Source organism: Vipera ursinii (assembly GCF_947247035.1).
Source record: "Vipera ursinii genome assembly, chromosome: 2".
NCBI classification, from domain to species: domain Eukaryota; kingdom Metazoa; phylum Chordata; class Lepidosauria; order Squamata; family Viperidae; genus Vipera; species Vipera ursinii.
In genome coordinates, this window is record NC_139513.1 from 67,751,350 (window position 1) to 67,775,108 (window position 23,759).

The 23,759-nt window shown below is 38.9% G+C and overlaps 1 protein-coding gene across 1 annotated transcript in view; it reads right to left on the reverse strand.

Annotated features, from left to right (window-relative positions):
* The window catches only part of SEMA3G (semaphorin 3G), a gene marked incomplete at its 5' end in the record, with an annotated part of 106,972 nt that overhangs the window by 16,241 nt on the left and 66,972 nt on the right, over positions 1 to 23,759 (reverse strand). The window contains 5 exons of the mRNA XM_083353417.1: positions 1,479 to 1,593; positions 11,244 to 11,386; positions 11,923 to 12,039; positions 13,698 to 13,788; positions 19,764 to 19,883. Of these exons, the coding sequence (XP_083209543.1) occupies positions 1,479 to 1,593; positions 11,244 to 11,386; positions 11,923 to 12,039; positions 13,698 to 13,788; positions 19,764 to 19,883 (586 nt within the window). The remainder of the gene's footprint in view (positions 1 to 1,478; positions 1,594 to 11,243; positions 11,387 to 11,922; positions 12,040 to 13,697; positions 13,789 to 19,763; positions 19,884 to 23,759) is intronic.

Here is a 23,759-nt window from a genome sequence, read left to right on the forward strand (position 1 = left end):
ACACTGTAAGTTTTTAAGAAGAGACTGGACAGCCATTTGTCCAAAATGGTATAGTGTTTCCTGCCTGAGCAGGGGGTTGGACTAAAATAGGGCTTTTCAACCTTTTCACTGATTGTACCACTTTTAGACTATGGCAATATTCGAGTACCACCAGTCCCCTAGCAAGGTGTCAAAAGCTTGATGAACAAAAAAAACGGAAAAAAGTGATTAAGTACAGGTAGTCCTTGATTTACAACATTTCGCTTAGTGACTGTTCAATTTACAACAGCACTGGAAAAAGTGACTTATCACCATTTTTCACACTTATGACCATTGCAGCATGCCCAGGGTCATGTGATTTACATTTGGATGCTTGGCAACCGATTCATATTTATGATGGTCACATTGTCCCGGGGTCATGTGATCCCCTTTTGTAACCTTCTGACAAGCAAAGTCAGTGGGGAAACCAGATTCACTTAACAACCATGTTACTAATTTAACAACTGCAGTGATTCACTTAACAACTGTGGCAAGAAAAGTCATAAAATGGGGCAAAACTCATTTAACAATTTTTTCTCCCCCCTTTATATCCTCTCCCTTTATATCCACTCTTCTCTCCCCCTTTTATATCCTCTCTTCTGTCCCATTTATATCCTCTCATCTCTCCCCCCTTTATATCCTCTCATCTCTCTCCCCTTTATATCCTCTCTTCTCTCCCTCCCTTTATATTCTCTCTTCTCCCCCCCCCCTTTTATATCCTCTCTTCTCTCCCCCTCAGCAAGACCCAGGCAGGCAATGCCTTGTGCAGCTCCAGCTGAATCTCTGCCTGAAGACTGTGTGAGGCTGCCTGCCACCCCCAAGGCCCCCCCCAATCAGCTGGAGCTGCACACTTCGATCCTGGGCTCTTAGTAGGACCCAGGCAATGCCTCGCAAAGTTCCAGCTGACTTTCCCACAAGCCTGTATTGCGCTGCCGCTGCTTCACCTCATCCACTTTTAGACTTTTTTTACACATATTCTTTTACAGTGCTGTTCAACCCGTCGTACGCATACCACTTGCCATGTACCGACATACCACTAGTGGTACATGTACCACCGGTTGAAAAGTCCTGGACTAGAAGACCTCCAAGGTCCCCTCCAACTCTATTATTATTATCATCGATAGAACTACTCTTCATCCATGCATTTAATAATTTCCCCTTTCTCCTATATCAAAAATTATAATTTGGTAATTTTCTGAAAGCCTTTGGAGATTGCAGACAAATCTTTTGGGGGCTGCATAAGGCCACGGATCTGAGATTATGGGTTCCTAACATAAGCATTTAAACGCCAAGTGATTTTTCATCAAGCTCTGATCAAATCTCCACTTGCTTAGTTTTAGGATTAATATAGCAGTAAATTTTCCTGATCTTTCCTTTGGTTCCACTTTTCCCCTATTGTAAATATAAATTCCTAATCCTCTACAAACCAACCAACTGAGATTATGGAATATAAATCACACCCAGTTCATCAAAGTGTGTGTCAATGCCATCTGGTCCTGGAACAGAACACACAAGACGGGCTTTGTTGAAAGTGCTCCATTTGTTGACCAGCACTCGTTGTCCACCAGCATCATTCTGAAAGAAGAGAAATAAATATTGTTCAGAAGTAAAAGCCACTGATATAGTGGCACATAGCAATTTTTGAACCTTTTGAATTTTTATTATTTCTGCATAAATGTGACCTAAAACATGATCTTTCTCTACATAAAGTCCTGAAACAAGATCCTGAGAACCTAGTTGAACAAACAAATCAAAAACAAAAACATTATACTTGTTTATTCATTGAGAGAAATGGACCAAGGATACTTTTAAAGGGGTTTTGTTTTGTTTTTCAAAGGACTGGACAGTTTTTTCCTTGGGAAAGAAGAAGACATTTCGCTTCTCGTCCAAGAAGCTTCATCGGTTCTGGCAGGGTGGTGGGGATTAAGGAAGGATTCATTCTGACAGGATGAGGAGGGAGCTGTTGGAAGGAGCTCTTGAGGCCACTTGGGGGTTTATCTGTGCCCTCAGGGTCATCTGTATCAAACTGCAAATGGGAGTGGAATCTTCTTGGAACTGCTGTCTCGTATCTGACCTTTCCCTAGCCGGCATCCCGTCGCCCTGTCTCCCAAGGTCTCCCACATCTCCCCCTTCCTCATTAAGAAAGAGAGGACCTGTCATCGTCCCTTAAGCTTTGACACTTTAAATTAGTACCTACTTGGCCTTAGCCTAAGGCCATCTCTTGTCACCGTTCTGGGAAGAGATCAGGAGGTGTTAGTCCAGAAACAATCCTGTGTCGTGGCTCAGATTTGGTGAAGTCTTTTTTCTCCAGAGGTTCACCATTTTGTCTGAGTGGGCATTGGATAAGTGGTTTGATTTTATTGATTTTGAGATTTTATATTTTGGTTTAGTTTCATGGAGATTAGGAATTGGGCAGCACAGAAATTTTTGTAATAAGTGGAGGGGAAAAAACTTTGAGTGACAGACGTAAGAAGAAGAGAGACAACTTTAAAACCAGATGGGGGGAAAGGGGGAGGGGAAATAAAAAAAACAATGACAATCACATATAATATTAAAAAGTATAAAGGGAGACGATGGCTCATCTAACATTGCAAACTCTAATTCTGCCCATAAGACTAGTTTGATAATGCACCTCTAAACAGAAGTAACTTGTAGTAATTCTACACACAATATTACTATTAATTATTCTGTTTATAATTAACTGCTCCCTTGAGAAACAGAATAATCTTTTCCCCCTCACACACACACACACTTAAAATGTTACACTCCAAGAAAAACACTGATAAGACTGAAAGTAACAATCAACTTTATAGTTTTGGGAAGTTGGTGGCAAGACTTTAAACTATATTTATTTCTCCCCAAAATAAACTTTAGACTTCTGACTAAAATAAATCCCATTTCACCACAGGAAGCATAAAGAAGTAACAGTGTACATGCTAAAATTATTCTTTGCAACTAGAAAATGCAAAGAAAAATACCCCAACATCTCCAGAAACCCAGGAAAAACACAGAAGATCCTTGCTCACTCTACACACTGTAATATAACCCTAACCTACTTTTCATCACTGCCCTGCTCAATTTGGTTTTCCTTCTCCCTCTCAAATATTCAATATAACACACAAGGAACACGTGTCTGTTTTCCTCTGCCATAGAGGAACCAAAATAAACTCCAATTATCTTACCACAATCACCATCACTACATTTCAGGTATTGTTCTATGTCGACAACTGTTCTTTTTCCTTCACAAAAGTAGCCCTACAAGGTCCAGAAATCCCTCTGAGTTTATTGTGGATCAATACTCTCAAGCGACTGCAGCAGTTTAACCCGGCCATTGTGTGTGTGTGTGTGTGTGTGTGTGTGTTTTGTCTGCTAAAGAGGCAAAAGGACAAGGCCACAGATTGTCTTAACTAAGCAGGGTACTCCCCCCCCCCCACCCCGTCCTTGATTTATCTGTGTCCCTGCCAACCCTGCAAATCAAATTAGATCCCCATCCTGGATGCCTCTTAAACACAAAATCCCTCTTCGTAGAAAGATTGGTTAATAAAGCAAATAATTGCTTCATCTTTATGTTTTATTGTTTAGGATGTAGGACTAGGATGAGAACAAGGAATTCACAGCCAGCAGAATTAGTCTATTTCCATGGAAATCTGCCATCTCCATTTCTCTAGTCCATTGTAGTACAATGACTTTATGACTTATTCTAGGGAGTTTGAATTATTGCAGGCAGGCGCCATCAGGAAAATTTCCAGCTGACAAATACTTCTCCTCAGCAGCTCTTTAGGCAGAGAAAGGTGGTTGTTGTTTTTCAATTTTTCAACAGCAGTGAATAGAGACTGAATCCTGCCTTGTTCATTAGGTTGGTTCTTAGCTTTGTAGAGGCCAAGCTCTGACTTTTGCTTCACAAACATGTTAAGTCTTTGAATTGTTAGTTATAGCTGCTTCCAGATGTGTTTTTAGAATGCAGGCACTCTGCCTCAAAAGGCAAATATTTAGAGTGGATTAGATGATCTTCCATTTAATATTCTCCTTCGCTCCACTTCTTATTTGATGTACAGTAGTTTTCTTTTTCTCCCTTTCTCTCTCTCTCTCTCTCTCTCTCTCTTTCTCTCATACACAAACACACACACACAAGCACGCACATAGAGATACACAGATACATATACACACAATTAAGAAGTGGAAGATGTTAATTGCTGTCCATCCACAAGGATCCTCTGGAAAAGTGTCTCCCAAGAGGTCATTTTCTAATATATCTAGATTCTGAATAAGCATCTACTGTATGCTTCTCTGTTCAGATTTTATTTATTTATTTATTGTACAGGTTGTCCTCAACTTACGACCACAATTGGCCCCAAAATTTCTTAAGCAAGACATTTGTTAAGTGAGTTTTGCCCCATTTTTTTGCCCCTTTCTTGCCAGACTTGCTAAATGAATCACTGAAATTGTTAAGTTAGCTATATGGTTGTGAAATGAATCTAACTTCCCCACTGACTTTACTTGTCAGAAGGTCGCAAAAGGTGATCACATGGCTGCAAGACACTGCAACTGTCACAAATATGAGTCAATTGCCAAGTGTCCACATTTTGCTCATGTTATCAGGGGATATTGCAACGGTCGTAAGTGTGAAAGATGTTCCTAAGTCACTTTTTTCAGTGCCACTGTAACTTTGAGCAGTCACTAAAGGAATCGTTATAAGTTGAGAACCACCTGTATTTGCTATATTCTTCTGGCTAGAAAACATTAAGAGAGAAAAAGAATATACTGGCAAACATTTGGTACAAAAGAACAGGAATATATGTCTGAAGCATCTCCCAAAATAGGAACATGTGTGGAACACACCCAGGTTCAGGCCAAGCATCAAATGATAAATTAGAGAAAATTCTTTGCTGCCTGTTGTGCAGCATATTGGTTCTTCTGGCAATAGCCTCTCTTTCCCTGATTTAAGAGACAGTAGACTATTCTCTGTTTTAGTTGAATATAAACATTAAAAAAATCAGCTCTCCTAAAATATGCTGTGAATAATCCAAATGCACTTTATCAAGCTGTAATATGACAGACTGCACACTCCAAAGTGCCTTATGTACCACACCCTCTCTGCAGAGTCTAGGAATCTGAGTCTTAAAGATGAGGCTAGCAATGTATTAATATATCCCAGTATGGTGAAAACAATGGCAATAAATCACCAAAAACAGGTCACAAATGAGCTGGCCAGTTGGAGCATAGGAGAAAGCAGCCCTAGACTTGAACTAGCTTAACGGTTTGCAGACTCTTTACACACCCGTAGGCAGCTCCATCCAGCATTTTTGGCCTTCACTGTTGCCATGGAGCATCCATAGCTCTGAGGTATGGTAAGATGGAACAGTAGTACTCATTCATCAAAATGATAATGGCTCTAGCACTGAGCGTAAGAACTGATGAATCCCAAGAATGAAGGGGGAGGGGAGCTAAAGAGATGAATGTATTTTACGAAGTGCTTAACCAAAAGTACTCGAACAATTTCAGCCAAGGATGGAATAGTAGGCGGGGGTGAAAGACCCTCCACTTGCCCACTTGGTGGAGATGCTCTCTGACATTTCAAGTATACAAAGATGCTATGGTGTTTGCTGGATACCTATTTCAAAGAGGGGTCCTCTCTTAACAAGTAAGAAAATCTATCTGTGGGGCTACTAGGAGTTGAAAACAATTGATTGCACGTAACTGTAAAGGAACTAGCAGTCAAGAAATATGTCACAGAGTAGCCCTGGATGAAGGGCTTGGAAAAGATATTCAGATGCTGAGGTTTTCCCTGTGCTCTCTATCAAAGTGAAAGTTGGACTAGGAAGAAGCTAGACAGAAAACGTAATGACACTTCTGAGTTTCCGTGCTGAAGAAAATTCCCAAACATACCATGGACAGCTAAAGAAACAAAACAAAACAAGATCATGAAACAAATCAACCCGGAGTTCTCCGTTGTGCCAGAAATGACCTAGTTCCATAGCTTACATAAGAAAAAGATGAAGCTATTTGTCAAACCCCTGATTCTTTCAAAGGCAACAGAAATAAAAGTGGGCAAATAATTCTCTCAGGTCTCTACCAGGCAAGCCATTCTATCTGCTGTCTGAAAAATGGAGATGCCAGAATTGGATTGCGATGTGCTTTCTACATTTATCATATATTTCACCACTGAACTGCATCACCTACTTAAACTTTTAAAGTCAATAAAGTACTGCCTTTCTTGTGAAAGCAATCCAATGTGGGCCCTATCATTAGTCATTAGAGGTATTTTGGGGCAGTAGCTACCAAAAAATTGGAGTTATTAAGGGAAACTGTGTTCCTCACAGTCTGTCTGCACTGTATCATCTAAGCTAACTTAACTCCCTCCAAAATGGCTAGAAAGTCAGTTTCTGTGCATTAAAGTCTCCTCTTAATGACTGAGATTCAGATGACTACTTTTCTCAGGCTATGTGTTTTACCATGAGTATACAGAATATTTCCCTGGGCTTATTTTTTTCAGATATTTTTTAATCACACCTTTATTATTTTTATAAATATTTCAAAGCAACGAAATAGTTTTACTTCCTAGTCCACCCTATAGTTTAGATTTTCCTGGTAATCTCTCAATCCTAGATCTGACCTTGCTTAGCTTTTTCAAAGCAGTCAGATTGGTTAGAATCTCAGACATGTCAAACTCGCGACATCATGTATCAGGATGGTTTTGCCATTGCTGGCAATGGGGTGGGTGTGGCTTCCGGATGACACGTCCGGCCCGCGGGCCGGCACTTTGACACCCCTGGGTTAGATGCTGAAATTTATCTTGGAAAACCGACAGTTTATTTATTTTAAATGGATAATTTGATCACCATCACGTGGCATATCAAAAGCAAAGGATCTGCTCCAGGTACTCTGCCAATAGCACTTATCAACAGCACCGATATACTGCTCCATAGTGCTTTATTGTACTCTCTGGGTAGTTTACAATGTCAACATTATTTGTATATTTCCCCCAACAATCTGGGTCCTCATTTTACCAACCTCAGAACGATGGAATGACTGAGTCAACCTCAAGCCTGTCAGGATCGAACTCCAGGCTGTGGGCAGAGTAGGCTAAGCTAAAGCAAGGTAAGTATGATCTCATCACTTCAGTTGTAGCATCCAACTTCCCCGGTAAAATACACCTAACACCATCTTTGCTATTATTTTGGTGCCAAGCAAAACATTTTTATTGTGCCTGGCTCTTTAAAAATAATTCTGCTGTTATTTTAACCTTTTATGGCTGCTTTTTCTTGTTACTGCCTTATTATTTTTATTCTGCATATATTTTATAGCAATTTAATATATGTTTGAATTTCTTAAATTGTTTTAATTATTTCTTATTGTAAATCTCTTTGCATTTTTTTAAATGAGCAAATAAAAATACTTTAAGTTTAATGTTGTATGTGTCTATGTGTTTTATAGATATATACATAAAATCTTAAGATACTTAAAATTAATATATATATTAAAATTTCACGAACACTGGCATGTAAAAATCTTCTGCTGATTCCAAACAAGTAAGTAAGACAGATTTAGCAAGGGGCTGGAGCTGAAAAGAACCATTTAGACATTCATTTTTAAAAGAAAAACCGTTCTGCTACCTGAAAACCTTGTGAAGAGAACTGAGTGAAGATAATTCAAAACACTTTTAGTGAAAGAGATCCAATCCCTACCCCTCCAGGAACCTATGGAAACTTTTCTCTTAAATCGGGCACTGGTTGGGGGCAGGGGGTGGCGCCTTCCAGTCTCAAAAAAGGGTACAGGATTTTATTTGTGATGTATCAGCTTAGCCCTCTGCTTTTAATGATGGGGAATGACATTACAAACGGTATTTAAAAATACAGCTGAGCTAGGTTTCAGATAAATATAAAAAGGTGCTTCAGATAGTGGAGGGAGATCTTCAGATAGCACTTATCTGCAATTCCTTCAAACAACTGTGCTTTTTTCCTGGAATCATGCACTTGCTTTTCACAGACAGTCAGTATAATCCCAGCAAAAACATTTTTGGATTAAGGAGCCACACCAGGCATTACATAGGCAGCCACATGAGCTCCGAAGCACCATTTTGGCTTCAAATCTGAAGCACTGTACATCCCTATTAAAAAGTAAATACATCGGTGCCGGTGCTCGAACAAGAAAAGGTTTTTGGTCAGTGAGAAAGAGAAAATTAAAGAGCTAGGAATGTATTTGCAATACGTTCATTTTTCTCAGTTTTGGCTTTCTACATGAGACAGATGTCATAAAAATACAAAGGGGAATATAATGACCTATAACTCCAATTTATTTGTTTTGTCCCTTCAAATCAGTTTTGACTCCTGTTGACTGCCTAGACCAGTCCCTGCCCTTCCCTAGGTAAGATTTTGGAAATGGTTTACCATGGCCTATTTCCAAGGCTGAGACAATATGGCTGGCCCAAGATTAGTCAGTTGCCTCTGTACCTGAGGCAAGACCAGAATTCCAACTTTCTAGCTGGACGCCTTAACTATTACACCAAACTGTCTCTCATGTTACTCGAATGACACAATCAATTACAATACTATGGAGGTTCAGGGAAGAGGAGCTTCTAGGATCAGCCGCCTTTTCTATTTCTACAATTAGCCTGTTTTCTTGAAGAGCAAGATTTTCATTACATTACACTTCATGCATGTGTGATGGTGAGAAATCCAGGAGGCAGAACTGAAGCTGGCATTGAAATGGCTTTGTGGAACCTTTGGCTAGAAGGAACTGCTCACAGGAGAACTGTAAACAGAAAGAAGGGAGGAAGTGAAAATGGCTTGAACAAAATAAAATAAAATAAAATAGGGCATTTCCACTTGGAAGAACAACTGAATTCAAAAGCTTTAAAGTATTATCCCTTCCTCCCATACAGCAACACCAGTCTCCTCCCCCCCCCCCCGCTGTCACTTTTGGGGGGGGGAAATCACAAGAAAGAGAATTACCAGAAAGAAAAGGTCCATGTTCGTAACTTGGCTGGAAAAGAAACAATTGTGTCAGGCAAGATTTATGCAGCCTGCAAAAGCCTGGCCTTACCAAAGAGGAGATCTTGATAGGAGAACTTAAGACCAGCCATGTGTTCCAAACAGACCTCCATTACATCACTCACTGCTCTTCTTGAGGAACCCGAGGCAAAGGGACAGCAAGTTTAACTTCAGTATAAAACAATTCAGTATAAATCAGGATTTAGTTGAAGATAAACCAGAATCAACTCGGCTCACCTAGGTTTCAGATAATTTGTCAACGTTTTCTCCTCCCCTGTTTCAAAACATTCGTTCCTTTAAAAAAAATATCTTACCAATGGTTCTATTTTTAGGTGGGTTGTTACTGGAAGCCAGTGAACATAGATTGAAGAACACTGTTGGTAATGGCTTTTTAAAGCATTTTCCAGCTTTAACTAGTTGCATATTCAGCTCTGGGTGTTAAAATAACCCTGTTGTGAATCCCAACAATGTTATATCTCCCCATCATGAAACTGATCACAAATAAGCAAGTGTAGTGAATAAGGAGGGAGAAAAGACACTTCCACATAAAGCTGCATACTGTGGCAAAGATATCAGGGAGACTTTCTGCTATGTATCTGCTCTTGCAGCTTACTTTCTTTTTCATCATATGAGAGGGACTGTTTGGTACTTCCTTGCATGAAAACAGTGAGAGAACTTGTCTTTTGGGATGTAAGGCACTTTAAGTGAAAGGGAGTTTATACAAGGTGTGCAGATGTCCTAGCAGTAGAAAAAGAAAATATAGCGTGAAACCACATTGGCTCCCGTAGGCACTTTAATCTTAATTTGGATTTAGCAACACATCCAACTTTGGCTACTTCACTTTTCATATATGTATTTTTATTTATTAAATTTATATGCTGTCTGTCTCACTGCTGAGCGACTGTGAACACTTAGGTTACAATAGTCTACAAATTCTTACTTGGTCACCTCTACCACTCACCAGAACCCATACCTAGTGATAGCATCTTCCCCAAATTCTTTAGCAAATTTATTTAGCCTCTCCAGGTTTTCGGAGCTGGGCTGGACAACTTTGTTTAATTGAAAGCAGACAATTTCTCCACGATCAGAGGGAAACCTTTTAAAATGTTTCCATGTTCAGTGCATCTGTAGCACTGCCAAGTCCTTGAGGCAATTCTTGCTTACCAGCAGAGCTTAGGGCTTCAACGGTTACGACTTTATTTTTCATTTGGACCCTTGGCTGCAGATCATACATGCCAATCCTTTTCTGGGAAAGTTTTTTGTTCCACTCTCCAGAGGCTGGACTACAATTTTGTTTGATTATTTCTTATGTGCAAATCCAAATTATCAATTCTTGGGTGTATTTTTTAGTAAGGAAGCTAAGAATTCACATAGGGTCTTAGAAAGCAAAAATGAAGCTGAAACACTTATCCCTTCTGGTGTGGAAAGCTGGCCATCTATACATTTTTGGTCTAGCCTCTGCTATTTCTGCATAAAAGTATGCAATGCCATTTAAGCCCCCAAATGAAATGTGTACAGCACCATTTCTGCCACTGATACCAGGAGAGGATTAATTTTTAAATGTATTTTTTAAAAAATCAATATAATGAATATACACATTCAGATATCTTCATTTCTCATATTCTCATTTGACTCACAGAAAACAAGTAATCAGACTGAAGCCTATTATTGCTTAACCATTTTCATAATAACCAGTAATACCATAAATCACAAAATGACATGCCCTTGTGCTAAGTTATAAAGTGGCCTTGTATCTATTAATAAATCTCTTTAAACTCACCCGTGAAATATAATTAGGCACCAGTCAAAGACCAAATGATCCATTTCACTTGTGCATAAAGATGTCAACTGACTCGTTTAACCTATATTTCTGATTTATTTATTACATTAATTTATATACTGCCTCCTTCTAGATCTCTAGCCAGCTTGCAACAACATCCGCAAAACACATTACAATGTACCACTAAAACAACAGAGCAGCAATAAAAATAAAATAAAGACACATCATATGGCCTTTATCTTCAACTACCATACAATAATTCAACTGCTTCTCCTAAATTAAATCCTAAAGGCTCGTGAGAGCAGCAAGCAACCACTTCACAGGGGATAAGCTGTCCCAGGATCTAGAGATTTTAAAATATGATATCCAGAGCTGCAAGGATTTTTTTTAGTTCAATACCAGCTCACATCTCTAAGGGGGCATCATTATGCCCAGAAATGACCTGAGAAACTCACCACACAGATTCTGCCCACACGGCTGAAGATGGCATGCCCTTTGCTGTCTGACTCTGCTGCCTTCTCCGTGAAGAAGAAATAGACTTTGTCATTGTCCCGATCATCATTCTCTGGGATCATATAAGCAGCAACAAATTTGGGAGCTGAACAAAAAATAATAATAATTGGACAGATTAAGAAAAAAGATCCCCAGAAGCAATTTGTAGCTTGGTGCTGGTCGTAAAAGTTTAAAATCTTGGCAGATTCTGTCTTGGAACAGTTAATGAAGATTATTGCCAAGAGAGATAACCGATAAGGACTCTTATTAAAACTCTACAGGGTTAGTTATATAAACACTTCCCCATCTCCTCCTTCTTTCCCATGTACAAATTTACAGTGATCATGACCTCCATTTCACCTTTCCCCCCTTTCTTATTTCTGTGGACAACATTCCCTTTTTCATTGATTGCTGTGTACATTGTATAGGTTTCTGTCAGTCACTTTTCTTCTCACTATCTCTGAGCTTTGCATGAGCTTTGTTTAATCCCCTTTATATCCTTGCCATGACCCAGTGCACAACATTCATGGAGCACACACCTATTTCATTCTTTGCCTAAAATGAAGCAATCCCAACTTCTCTAAGGCTGCATATTTACATGTTCACTATGTGCCTTTTGACGATGACTTAATTTTTCCCTACCATTAAGTAGCCTCTGGTCCATCTCTGTGCGTAGAGAAGAGCGATGTCCCATGGTCCGGAAGATCACAGGGTCCCTGCCCAAGAAATCGGCTGTTAGCCCTGTATACAAGTCTCCACCTAGAGAATAAGTTCAGTTAAAAACAGTAGTTGTTTATATACGTGTTTTGTATTAACACTTTTAATAGTAAAGGCACCAGCACATAAAGATGCATTCCATTATATTTAAAGGATTTCATGAGTATTCTGATTGCCCTATAACACGGGTCTGCAACCTTGACAACTTTAAGACTTGTGGACTTCAGCTCCCAGAATTCCTCAGCCAGCTTCTGGGAGCTGAAGTCCACAAGTCTACGTTATCAAAGTTGCAGACCCCTGCCTTATAACATTCACAGATGGTTCACGGTGAGAAAGCATAGCTTGCCTAAAGCCATCAATTGCATTGATGGCAGAGGTCAGATCTGAATGGGAGATTCCTTGGCTGCCATTCTGACAAGTCTGGTCTCTCAATTCTCCGGGTCTTTCTAGATCAGCCCTTTCTTATGCAACAGCCCATGGGATCTGATGGGGAGGGAAGTCCAGATGATTTCATCTACCATTTTTAATCCTCCCGTCTGTTCCTGTTACTTTTCCCATCATTTTTCTTACCATAAACAATTCATTACCAAAAGTAACACTGAAATGTATAGCACAATTTTTTGTGTGCGATGAGGAAAGAAAATAATTGAAGCATGGGGGAAGCAGTTGTCCCTGGAGAGAATGAACGGAGTTTTGTAGCTGCCTTTCCTTTCTCTACTGTCTTTTCTTTTTTAAATTATGTGGACTCAAAATCACACTGAAATTCTAAATGAATGCGACTATACTGGGAAGGAGCAGGCCTTACATCTATAGGGAAAACTCATCAACACAAGTTTTTAAAAAAATCAGCCCAGTGTTTCTCAACTTTAGCAATCTTCAGATGCAACGATTTCCAGAATTCCCCAGCCTTAAAGTTGTCAAGGTTGAGAAATACTGGGTTAAACAATCTTTGTCCTCATCCTGGTTCTTCTCACAGATTCCACTGAGCACTAAAACATAATTTAAATATAAATCGGGAAATTGAGACTAGAAGAGGTAGCAGTCTTTTATTTCAGCAAAACAGCAACTGTTTTCTCCCCCGAACCCTCAATACTGCTGGCTATAGCTACTGCTTATAATGGTAGTCTTAGAAAACACAACAGGAACCCACATCTATCACAGAATCATAAATTCAGCAACTGCACAACGGATTTTACATAGGAATTCAAGAAAGGCCTCAGAGAAATACACCCTCAGTAGTGTATTATGTTTTTTGGTTTTGTTGAGCTTTTTAATTTTGTTCATTATTGGGTTTTTGTTTTTTTTCCCCATTTTGTATGCTACCCTACATAACAAATGGTGAGAGAGGAGGCTTTCTAATACATGCTTACAGACAAATAACCCAAGTTATTGATCATTGAGCAGAGTGACCAGCAGCAAACTGGAAGAATGGTCCAACATATCCTTTCTAGACTTTTCTGAGTTCGCTTGAAGAACTGAATTCTCTCTGGAGAACAGAAAAAGGCCAGGCAAAGAAGCCTAGAAGATCAATTCCTGAAAAGTCCACCTGAAACAATGCAATTTTTCAATTGTTTTCACCATGTCTTAAACTGTAGATTAAGGTAGCAGGAAAAAAATATACGCATAAAATAATAAAATAATAAATATCCATGGACAGCTATTAGGATAAAAGATTCAGATTAATTTACTTTGGCACTTACTGAAAAATATGCTTGCAAACGCCCGATTAGGCTCATGTGGACATCTGCCCCGGCCACTTTCTATACTGGTTGGATCCAAGCTGAACATGTGCTGGAAAGAGAAATGAGGGGAAAAAATTAGGTTTCCACACCAAGCAAACAAAGTCAAAGGAAACGTGGAAGTACTTATGTGATAAAAATGAAGAGAACTCTAAAAGGCACTCAGATCGTAGGATGTGTAAGGAAACCCTTGTCGTGATAGCACAGATTCACCAAGAGGAAGTAACAGCAGCTTTTTATTCTTAATATAAGCAAAAACCAAGTTACTAAGACTGATGTTCATCCCATTATTAATGCTATGGCTTTCTCAGTGCCAATAGATCTTGGAATATTTACATATTTATGAATAATTTTAGTTGGTTATGTGTTGCTGAAATTAAAAAAAAATATTTCAAAATCAGTTGCCAATAAGGTATTAACACTGTCACACGGTCTTTCTATCAATTTTTTCAGTCAACATTTCAAAATCATAATGGACAAAGCCTTGAAATTAATGGCTTGGATCTGAACAGCAGGGGTGTCAAACTGCTGGCCCGCGGGCCAGACGCGTCGCAACGAAACCGTGCCCACCCCATTGCCGGCAATGGGGGAAAAGCTCCAATACGTCTCGCAACGTCACCAGTTTGACATGTCTGCTGAACAGTAAGGGGAAAAATTAAAGTTAATTAAACTTTAATTTAAGCTTTAGTGTTGTTGAGCATTTTAGAAAAATTTACCTCCCTCTCTAAATCAATCTCTAATGACCCACAGATCTTATAAACTTAGCCTTTTTACCAAATTAGCCTTTCCCAGTTGAATTATAAATATACTTAATATACAAATATGAATTTGATTTTATTAAACCTGCCGAATCTGCAAACATCTGGGAAACTGAAGAGAAGGAAAGTTAATCTAGACTGTAATGGTATAATTACAAGTGGAAAAAAAATGGAAAAGGGTTTATTCTGTTATTTCCTAAATTTAAATTGCAACTTTCATTCAGAAATTCAAGGTGGCATGCCTAATGCCAAACTCTTGAAATTATTTATGATATTTCCACTACATACAAATTTCAGTGTTTATAATTCCCTATATTTTGCAGTTTGAAAACTTCAATTGTCTTCATTTCTGGCAGCTTGCTGGCATAGCATCCATGATGTAACAATATCCTGCCCCTTGAACTGCTACAAAAAACCCCTTTCCTTACACAGTATAAAAGAACACACAGAGAGAGACACCCACACGGATACCACATCATATTTTCAGTATGTACTATGCATTTCTCTGGCCACTTGCAAAAACAAAAACAAATCTAAGTTGTTGTGGGAGACAACCTACCACTATATAAAGATGGTGAAACTGAGTCTTTTCATCAAAAGTTGGACAATTTTTTTCTAAATTTATTTTGGTAATAATTACTATTACAGCAAAACGTTGCTGCCCCCTCAAATAATAAATAAGTTCTTGTAGTGAAGTTACATATCCTTTTTAACAATACAGTAACACTGTATGAAGAAATGAAACAGGGTAGAGACATTGTTCATCTATAGTGGAACCTATAAAGGTATTTCAAAACTTATTTGAAATGCTTATTTACAAAAATCACCAAAAATTGTCCTTACCTTTCCTTCCTTCCTTCCTTCCTTCCTTCCTTCCTTCCTTCCTTCCTTCCTTCCTTCCTTCTTCCTTTCCTCCCTCCCTCCTTTCCTGCTATCTCCATTCCTCCCCTTTTTTACCATAGTCACTTGGCACCTGCTGACTTCTTCCAAATTCTCTCAATTTTCTGCCTCTTCCATATAAGGAAGTGTCCAGTGAGCTCCTGCTTGCCTTCTACTAATATATCAATCTATGATTCCTGCACATCATTACTTCTACTTCTATTAAAAATTCTCTGCTCGCTATGATTCCAGTAGGATAACAAAGTGACATTTTTTCAGCAGAAATGTTTTGCAATAACTTCACCCTGGTTCTCAACCATTTTGTGTACAGTGCTTCCAACAGTAGTGAAAATCAAACCAAGCAACTCTTTGCAGATATTCATGATGATGACAATAACAAAGTTTGTGAAACTGGCTACAAATTAGCTAGAAAGATTAATATTGGCCTGCTAAGAAGGTTGCTTATGTTTCTTTCTTAGCACAGTTAGGTTGCAGTAGCGGTTAAGTATAAGCCTTAGTAGAGGTTAAGAAGTTTGGGTTTAAGAACTTAGAGAGAGAGAGAGAGACAGAGACAGAGACAGAGACAGAAACAGAGAGAGGGGAGAAACAACGCAAACAATTGCATTGCCCCCCCCCTCCAAAAAAGGTGTCAGTTTCATTCTAGGTTCATATAAACCAGCATGGAGCCACAAAAAGGCTGACTCATCTCTTCAAAAAAACTGACATTTGATTTTAGTATTGACTCTAAATGTTGTCAATGACAAAATAAATGATGATCAAACTTTCATTATATGGAGGTAAAGGCCACAACCCATCCTAAAATTGCATTAAACGTCCTTGCCACAGTTAACTGTTTGGTGAAATGTTTTTGGTGCAGTCTTCACTATCCTGTTCAATTTCAAGAAATATCCCTCAGCTTAATGAAACTGCCTCCTTTGAAAATTGCAATGCTGATATTATTTCTGCAATTTTTGACTGTTTCTCTAGAGTCATTGCCTTGGCTGGACAAAGCAATCTCTTCAAATCACTTTCATTCAGGCTTTCTGCACACCCACACTTGGTATGACTCCCTTGCAGGCGCAACACAGGGCTCAGATTGTGTTTCTGCTTTGCATGGCAAACCAGAGTGATGTCAGTCTGAACATTTGGGGAGGGGGTTGCATGATGTGAGAAGTCCAAGTGATCATCCCAGGGGCTCATGATAAACAGCTGTGCTGAAAGGACTCTTTCTCCCACAGGCTTGGTCGTAAAAGCTTCTGAAATTGCCAGAGCCAAGAAGGGTTATGAGGTGAAATTGGGTGACCTTCCTGCTTAGGCCAGCTTGATTAATGAGGAAAGGACAAGAAATGCCACCCACAGATTTTATATCTGGTTGTTGATCTGGGTGTTTTTCATGAGAGGCCAGTGGGTCAAATGGTTACTAATTGGTTTTAACTCTTGGTTAGTTTTGATTTTATTTGTATTTGTTCTTTATGGAGCTAAACTAGACATTTAAACTAAGTTTTATAGAATGCAAAATTTTATTACTACATAATCTTTGTTACACCAAAGATTTTGTAATTTATGTATATATAGAAAGGTGTTGCATATATGTGTGTGCACACATACACACACACACGAAGACAACCATACATTTTCAGGAAGTAGACCCCAAAGCCTTCTAAGAGATTGAGCTAATAATGGATCTGTCTGTCTGTCTGTCTGTCTGTCTGTCTGTCTGTCTGTCTGTCTGTCTGTCTGTCTATCTGTCTATCTATCTATCTATCTATCTATCTATCTATCTATCTATCTATCTATCTATCTATCTCAGCTTTTTGATCTATTCACATACACCCCCAAAGTCCCTAAAGACAGCATCACCAAAACACAAAATGACTAGTTTGGGGAACATGATCAGTTACAAACTATCAAAATATCAGATGCGTGTGTAGGCTCTCTCTCAGCAGATGATTTCTACTAATTTTACTTCATTCCTGAGTAGGTATGCATAGGCCAAAGGTCCCGATGGAAACCATCCACTAATTTTCTCTTTAAAAGAAGATTATGGTGCCTATTTGGGATCCAAAGACATTTTTTAAAATTAAGACAACACTGGAGACTGTTGTTTCATTTCATAGCAGTTATTTCCTAATTTAAAAGATTTCTTTAAAAATGTTAAAAACCATGGGGGAAGCAGCAGCTTCCAAAATAGATCTCACAGTTCCAAAGGAATCCATTCTTGGAAGCTACAGTATTTGTAGCTCATATCCCAAATATCCTATATAGGCCCAATATTTATGCTATCCCCCAAGCACAAGACAGATAGCTTAATATTAATGTAGAGCATTATACAGTTGCAATTTCACTGGTTTTTATAGGTTGCTAGCACTGATGATGTTACCTAGGTTGGGTTATGAAACAACTGCAGGAAAACAATCAAGCTCAGAAAGCACCAAGGACTCCTCATTTTTTTTCATCTATCCCCATCTAATGTTATGTCTGCACTCTCCATTTAAGTATGCCTAGGAGTGAATGCTAGGGATGCAGTGGCTCAGTGGGTTAGGACGCTGAGCTTGTCGATCAGAAGGTCGGCAGTTTGGCGGGTCGAATCCCGAGTGCCACGTAACAGAGTGAGCGCCTGTTACTCGTCCCAGCTTCTGCCAACCTAGCAGTTCGAAAGCACGTAAAAATGCAAGTAGAAAAATAGGGACCACTACGGTGGGAAGGTAACAGCGTTCCGTGCAACTTTGGCATCTAGTCATGCCAGCCACATGACCACGGAGACGTCCTCGGACAAGCGCTGGCTCTTCGGCTTTGAAACGGAGATGAGCCCCTAGAGTCGGAAACGACTAGCACACATGTGCAGGGGAACCTTTACCTTTAGGAGTGAATGAACATATTCAGATGGAATATGCAAATTGGGTTTAGTTTGGTTTGTTTTTAAAAAAGAGAGCAGACAGGAAGATAGGCAGAGGAAGAAAGCAGTATAAGTAGGAGTTAGATATGAATGGAGCAATACACTGATCAGCTTGACAGCTTCATATATCCTACATTCATTTCTTAGAAGGCTGAGAAAGCTGAACAAATTCCACAAAGGCAGTTATGTTAAATTGCAACAACAAGGAGGCTAAGTGCAGTGAACTGAGAAATCAAGGGTTTTTTTCCTATTTGAGAAGCATAAGCACATAAATCAACTTTTCCAAATTTAACATGATATAAGGCATTTAACATAAAGAATTGCAAACCTAGTTGCTGTCTGCATTGTTTCCTTCTTGGAAATGGAAATACCACTGTTTAATCTTTCTGCCTTAAGTGAGTAAACGTGTACACATACAAGAAAAGCTCTGTTAAATCAATCAAAGGCTTCTATATGGTTTCAAGAGATATCTGTCAGCTTATGAAACCAGATACTAGTCTGATTAAATCTTTGTCTGATTCAAAAGATCTTTTTTTATTTTATTTGCAAAACTGTAGTTTACTGTATTTAATATGGTGACTTGCTTTGAATATAACACTACATTATAGTTTAGTATTTTATAACAACAATCCTCGCTTCCTCTCATGCCAGCACTCCTGTCTCTCCAATATTGTTGCATTCATTTGCAGTTTTGTGTAGCTACAACTCAATTTCAATCCAGAAGTTGAGTTATTTCTTTTCACCATTATTAAGGCCAGCCATAATACTACCCCATTGTCTGAAACCGATAGGCAGCTACTGATTTCTTTGCAGCTGCCTTGGAAATGGGAAGGGAAGGGAAGGCAAGCAAAAGGGAACTGATAGGGGGAAACCATACGTGATGTAATGATTGAAACATTGGAATGGGACTGGAAGGACATGGGTTCAAGTCTCACTCAACTGGTACACCCTTGAGGCAGTCACTGCTTCTCAATCTTGTAAGGATCAATGAGGGAAACTCCCTCCCCAAGGAGCCCACCCTTATTTCTATAGCAATCAGGATAGATGCTATAAATATAATAATGAATAAAATAAGAGTACCATTTTCCACAAGAAAAGGGAAGGCTTGGGAACTCTTTCCTCACCAACAAGTCTTCCTTCATCTCCTTTATTTGCTTTATATCCTACCTTTATTTTTTGCAACTCAGGGCAAAATTTTTTTCTGTGAGATGAGTTGGACTGAGAGAGAGAGACTTACTCAAAGTCGCCCAGCCAAGTTCAATGAATAGTGGAGGTCTAGAGTTCATGGTGGGTAGAAGGTTTCTAGTCCAGCATCTTGGCTCCCTCAGTTGAAAAAAAGGCTGACTGACTCAAAGAAACATTTTACAAACAAACAAAAGTCATCTCCTGCCACCCCAGGGCAGGTGTTGTTGGTCACAACTGCTCTTCATAGAAAAGGGTCTCAATCCTTCACTAGAGTACTTATAAGGTCAATGAGGCACCTTGTCTCCTTACCTCTCCTCTGTGACCCACATAGATGAAAGCACAGATAGGATGAAAAGCTCCAGTCCCGCAAGCTAAGAGATGAGTCCGGTTTAAAGGATAAAGAACTCGGATATAGTTTGCACACTCCGTCTGGAAAAGAAATGACAATTGGTATTTGCAATGCTTTCTATGTTTCCATGAAATGACTTCATCTGGATGGTCACAGCTAGGTATTATGAGTAAAAGAAGGTGTTGAGCAAAGGATGACACAACTAGAAGTAGGCGGGACTTCTGGTTCAAGGGATAAAGTATCATGAAGAGATACAGTTATTGAGAACCAAGCTCAACTAGCTCTAGCTTTGGTTTCTGAACGCTGATTTTGGCCAGTCCTTTTCACCCATTCTCCATGCTTTGGAACACCTTCCCCCACAGAGATCCATGAAAGCACCTGCAATCCAATCATTCAACCTATCCCAGGAGGAAAGCATGTTGCGACGGTTAGGTCACCTAGTCAATACATGGCTTAGTATGTTTTCTTCTGCTTTTTATACAACCGTAAAAACATTAGTTAATTTATTACCTTCAGGGGAGTTTTCTTGTTTTATGATGATTTTGACTGTTAGCAATGTAGCCTTTGGGAATGGGCAGCTTAATAAAGAATAAATAATCAAAAACAGTAAAGTGATACATTGAGCATAATGAACCAAACAGCATTTTCCATTTGCCAAACTAATGTTATTTTAGATCCAATATCTATACTGAAGTATAGAAAACAAATCCCTTCTCATATTTCAAATTCTCACACGCCATTTCCCAGGGTTATAAAAATCTTTCTTCTCGTTGAGACAATATCACCACCACCGATCATAGTACAGCTTTTGATCAGGCAGCAAACTTTTCTCGTGTTTTCCAAAGCGGATAGCAAATTCCTGTTTATCTCCACATTACAACCTCCTCCCATGTTCCTGTCACTTCAGCTGAACCAATGATGATCTTTCCTCACCTCTGACTGCGTGGATGACTGATGTGACTGGAACCATTTTATTATCATTCATAGGTCAGGAAGTGAGGTTGTCATATTGCCTTGTGCAGTGATATCCTGTATTAGTCTAAGTATATATAATGTAACACTGCTCTTAAATCAGCAGAAAACAGGAAGAAAGTATCACAATGGGTCTTAAAATAACATTTTCATTTAGAAATTCAAATGGGCATCTTGAAAGAAATTTATGCAGAAAATAAGGTTTATCCTGCCATAGTTCACAACCATGTCCCATGCAGGAAGGGAGGACAGACGGACAGACAAACAGAGAGAGAGAGAGAGAGAGAGAGAGAGAGAGAGAGAGAGAGAGAGAGAGAGAGAGAGAGAGAGAGAGAGAGAGAGAGAGAGAGAGAGAGAGAGAGAGAGAGAGAGAGAGAGAGAGAGAGAGAGAGAGATTTCTGCTTTCCAGTCTTTATTTTTCAGGATAGATTTCTTTTTCTTAGAAATGTTTATATGGACACACAGTCTCCATCACTCCATCACACAGACACACATCACTCCATCACTCCATCACACAGACACAGTCTCCATCACTCCATCACGTAGCCTCCTCTATATGTCTATGTTAAAGACTTTTTAAAATTTAAAGTAAAACTAAATAGGAAGCGAAGCACAGCGCCAGTCTCTAACATCAGATTCCTTTGTAGGAAGGATACGCGGTCCTCAAAGATCCCATTGTGATGACAATATTTTGAAGGATTAGTTCTTTTTTTGACAAATGGGATGTAATGGGACACACATAATCCTGCACATGGCTGACAAACGGTAGGTTCGTTTGGATAGGGAAATGTATTGGGGATGCCCAACTCCACCTTACAATCCCTCCCATACCTTGCAGCAGGAGCTTTATTGGGTAAATGCTGCTACATTTCCCCAAGAAAAGATGAAGGACAACATAAAGGGTTTCTAATGGGATTATCTCAGCTACTTCTCTATCAGCAAAACTCCAGAAATATTAATCCCACATTTAATTTGCCTGTTCCCTAGATGGCTATTTTCCCCACATCTTCAAGCAATTCCTGGATTGAAGTTCTGCCTCTCCGGATTTAATAATAATTAATAATAATAATAATAATAATAATAATAATAATAATAATAATAATAATAATAATAATAATAATAAGTTGGAAGGGACCTTGGAGGTCATCTAGTCCAACCCCCTGCTAAGGCAGGAAACCCTATACCATTTCAGACAAATGGCTGTCCAGTCTCTTCTTAAAAACATCCAGTGACCCCAGAAGGGAAAAAGGAAAAAAGGAAAAGACAGAATGGAGTTGCCCCTTCCTCTTTTTAAAGCCTACCTAAAAGGAGAATCTGTTTGATTCTTGCAGATTTTGGACATTTATGTCCATATTCCTGGATTGATAGACCTAGTTTTGCTTTCAGGTTTCAGCATCTGTATCCCTTGAAACCAGTGCCAGGTTTAGACCTGGTGAGGCATTAAGCTATATAAATTTAAACTAGAAGGCTTCAGAAAGGAACATATTGAAACAGAACTTTGGGTGACCACAAAAAACACTGAATACACACATACACACACACACCCCTTTTAATTATTTAATAACAAGGCATTTAAAGTGAAAAATACAATTTATTTTCAAATGAATGTATTTACTGCTAACATATCTATCATTTGGCTGGCTTAATATCTCTCATAAATTATAATACAGTACAACAACATACTTAAATGTAATTTCTAAAAGCAAAAAGAAAACAAATATCAAACATGTGGTGGGGTCCTAAGTTGTAGCTTGTTTGCCTTATGTCTGAATCCAGCATTTCTTGAAACAGATTATCTCATTCATTTTTGGGTGCTGCTTCCTACAAACTTGCCAAGGGAGCCATTTTGTGAAGGTAGTTGATCTATTCTCAAAATCTCAAATGTACCCCCAATTTAAAACTATTGTCTATTCCTGATTTTAATTGCTCAGAAGTTGACTTACAATAATCAAATGCTACTTTAAACTCCAACAGTTATAATAAAATTGTTGGCAGACATTCTCAAAAGGTAGCTATCTTCCAGACAAAGAGGACTTGATTTAGGAAGAGCTGTTTCCAAACACAATAAAGTTAAGAGGCCAGGTGATTAAAGGGGAAAAAAGAATACATATGATTTACTTGTTTGCTTTTTTTCCTACATGTAAAGCAGGCTATGCTATCGAAATAAATTTGTCCAGCAAGTTTCATAGAAAAATAGGAATCGGAATCTGGGTTTCTGTACTCCATGCTCATAATTTAACAGCCGTAGTACACAAGTTCAAAAAATATACTTTCAGAGCTACAAGTTATTGAAAAATATTCCTTCTGTTTCAGAAATGGAGAGTGTCTGGATTCTGTGACAGCCATCTCTACATGCTGGATTCCAGGCACCAAGATTATGGGAGATTCCTCCCTCAGAACAGAATACCAATGAAGGCTGCAGAGTTGATACTGACTAGGCAACTTGGTTCTATGGGCATAAGGCAATATATAACAATTCAGGACCCATGAATAGAATGGGATTTGACATAAAACATTCATTTCTAGGGTCCAGCAATCCCAAAAGCCATCTTGGACTTTTCTCTGCTCTAAGAGTCTTATGAAAATTTAGGGAAACTTCAAATGAATTGGCTCATACCCTAAATAAGAAAATGACTGACTTATAAGCAGCCACTCTCTAATGCTTCAAACTAGATCAGCCTTCCTCAACATGGTCCTATAATACCATAGTATTAAGCATTAAACTATAATACTTCAAGCCAGAGGGCTGGTAGCTGTGCTGCATGGAGAATATGAGAGTTGTAACCCAATGTATGCAGACAGTACTAGCTGATAAAGACTGCATAGAACAGTAAAATACATAATCTCTCTCTCTCAGAGCAAGACCTCCTCAGGACTTCTTAATCCATTTTGCTTCCCCCACCCCAGGAAAAATTATTAGTAAAAAAGAACACATCAGAATCAGAGCAAGGGCCTTAGATTCAGTTGCCTGCAAATTCCAGTTA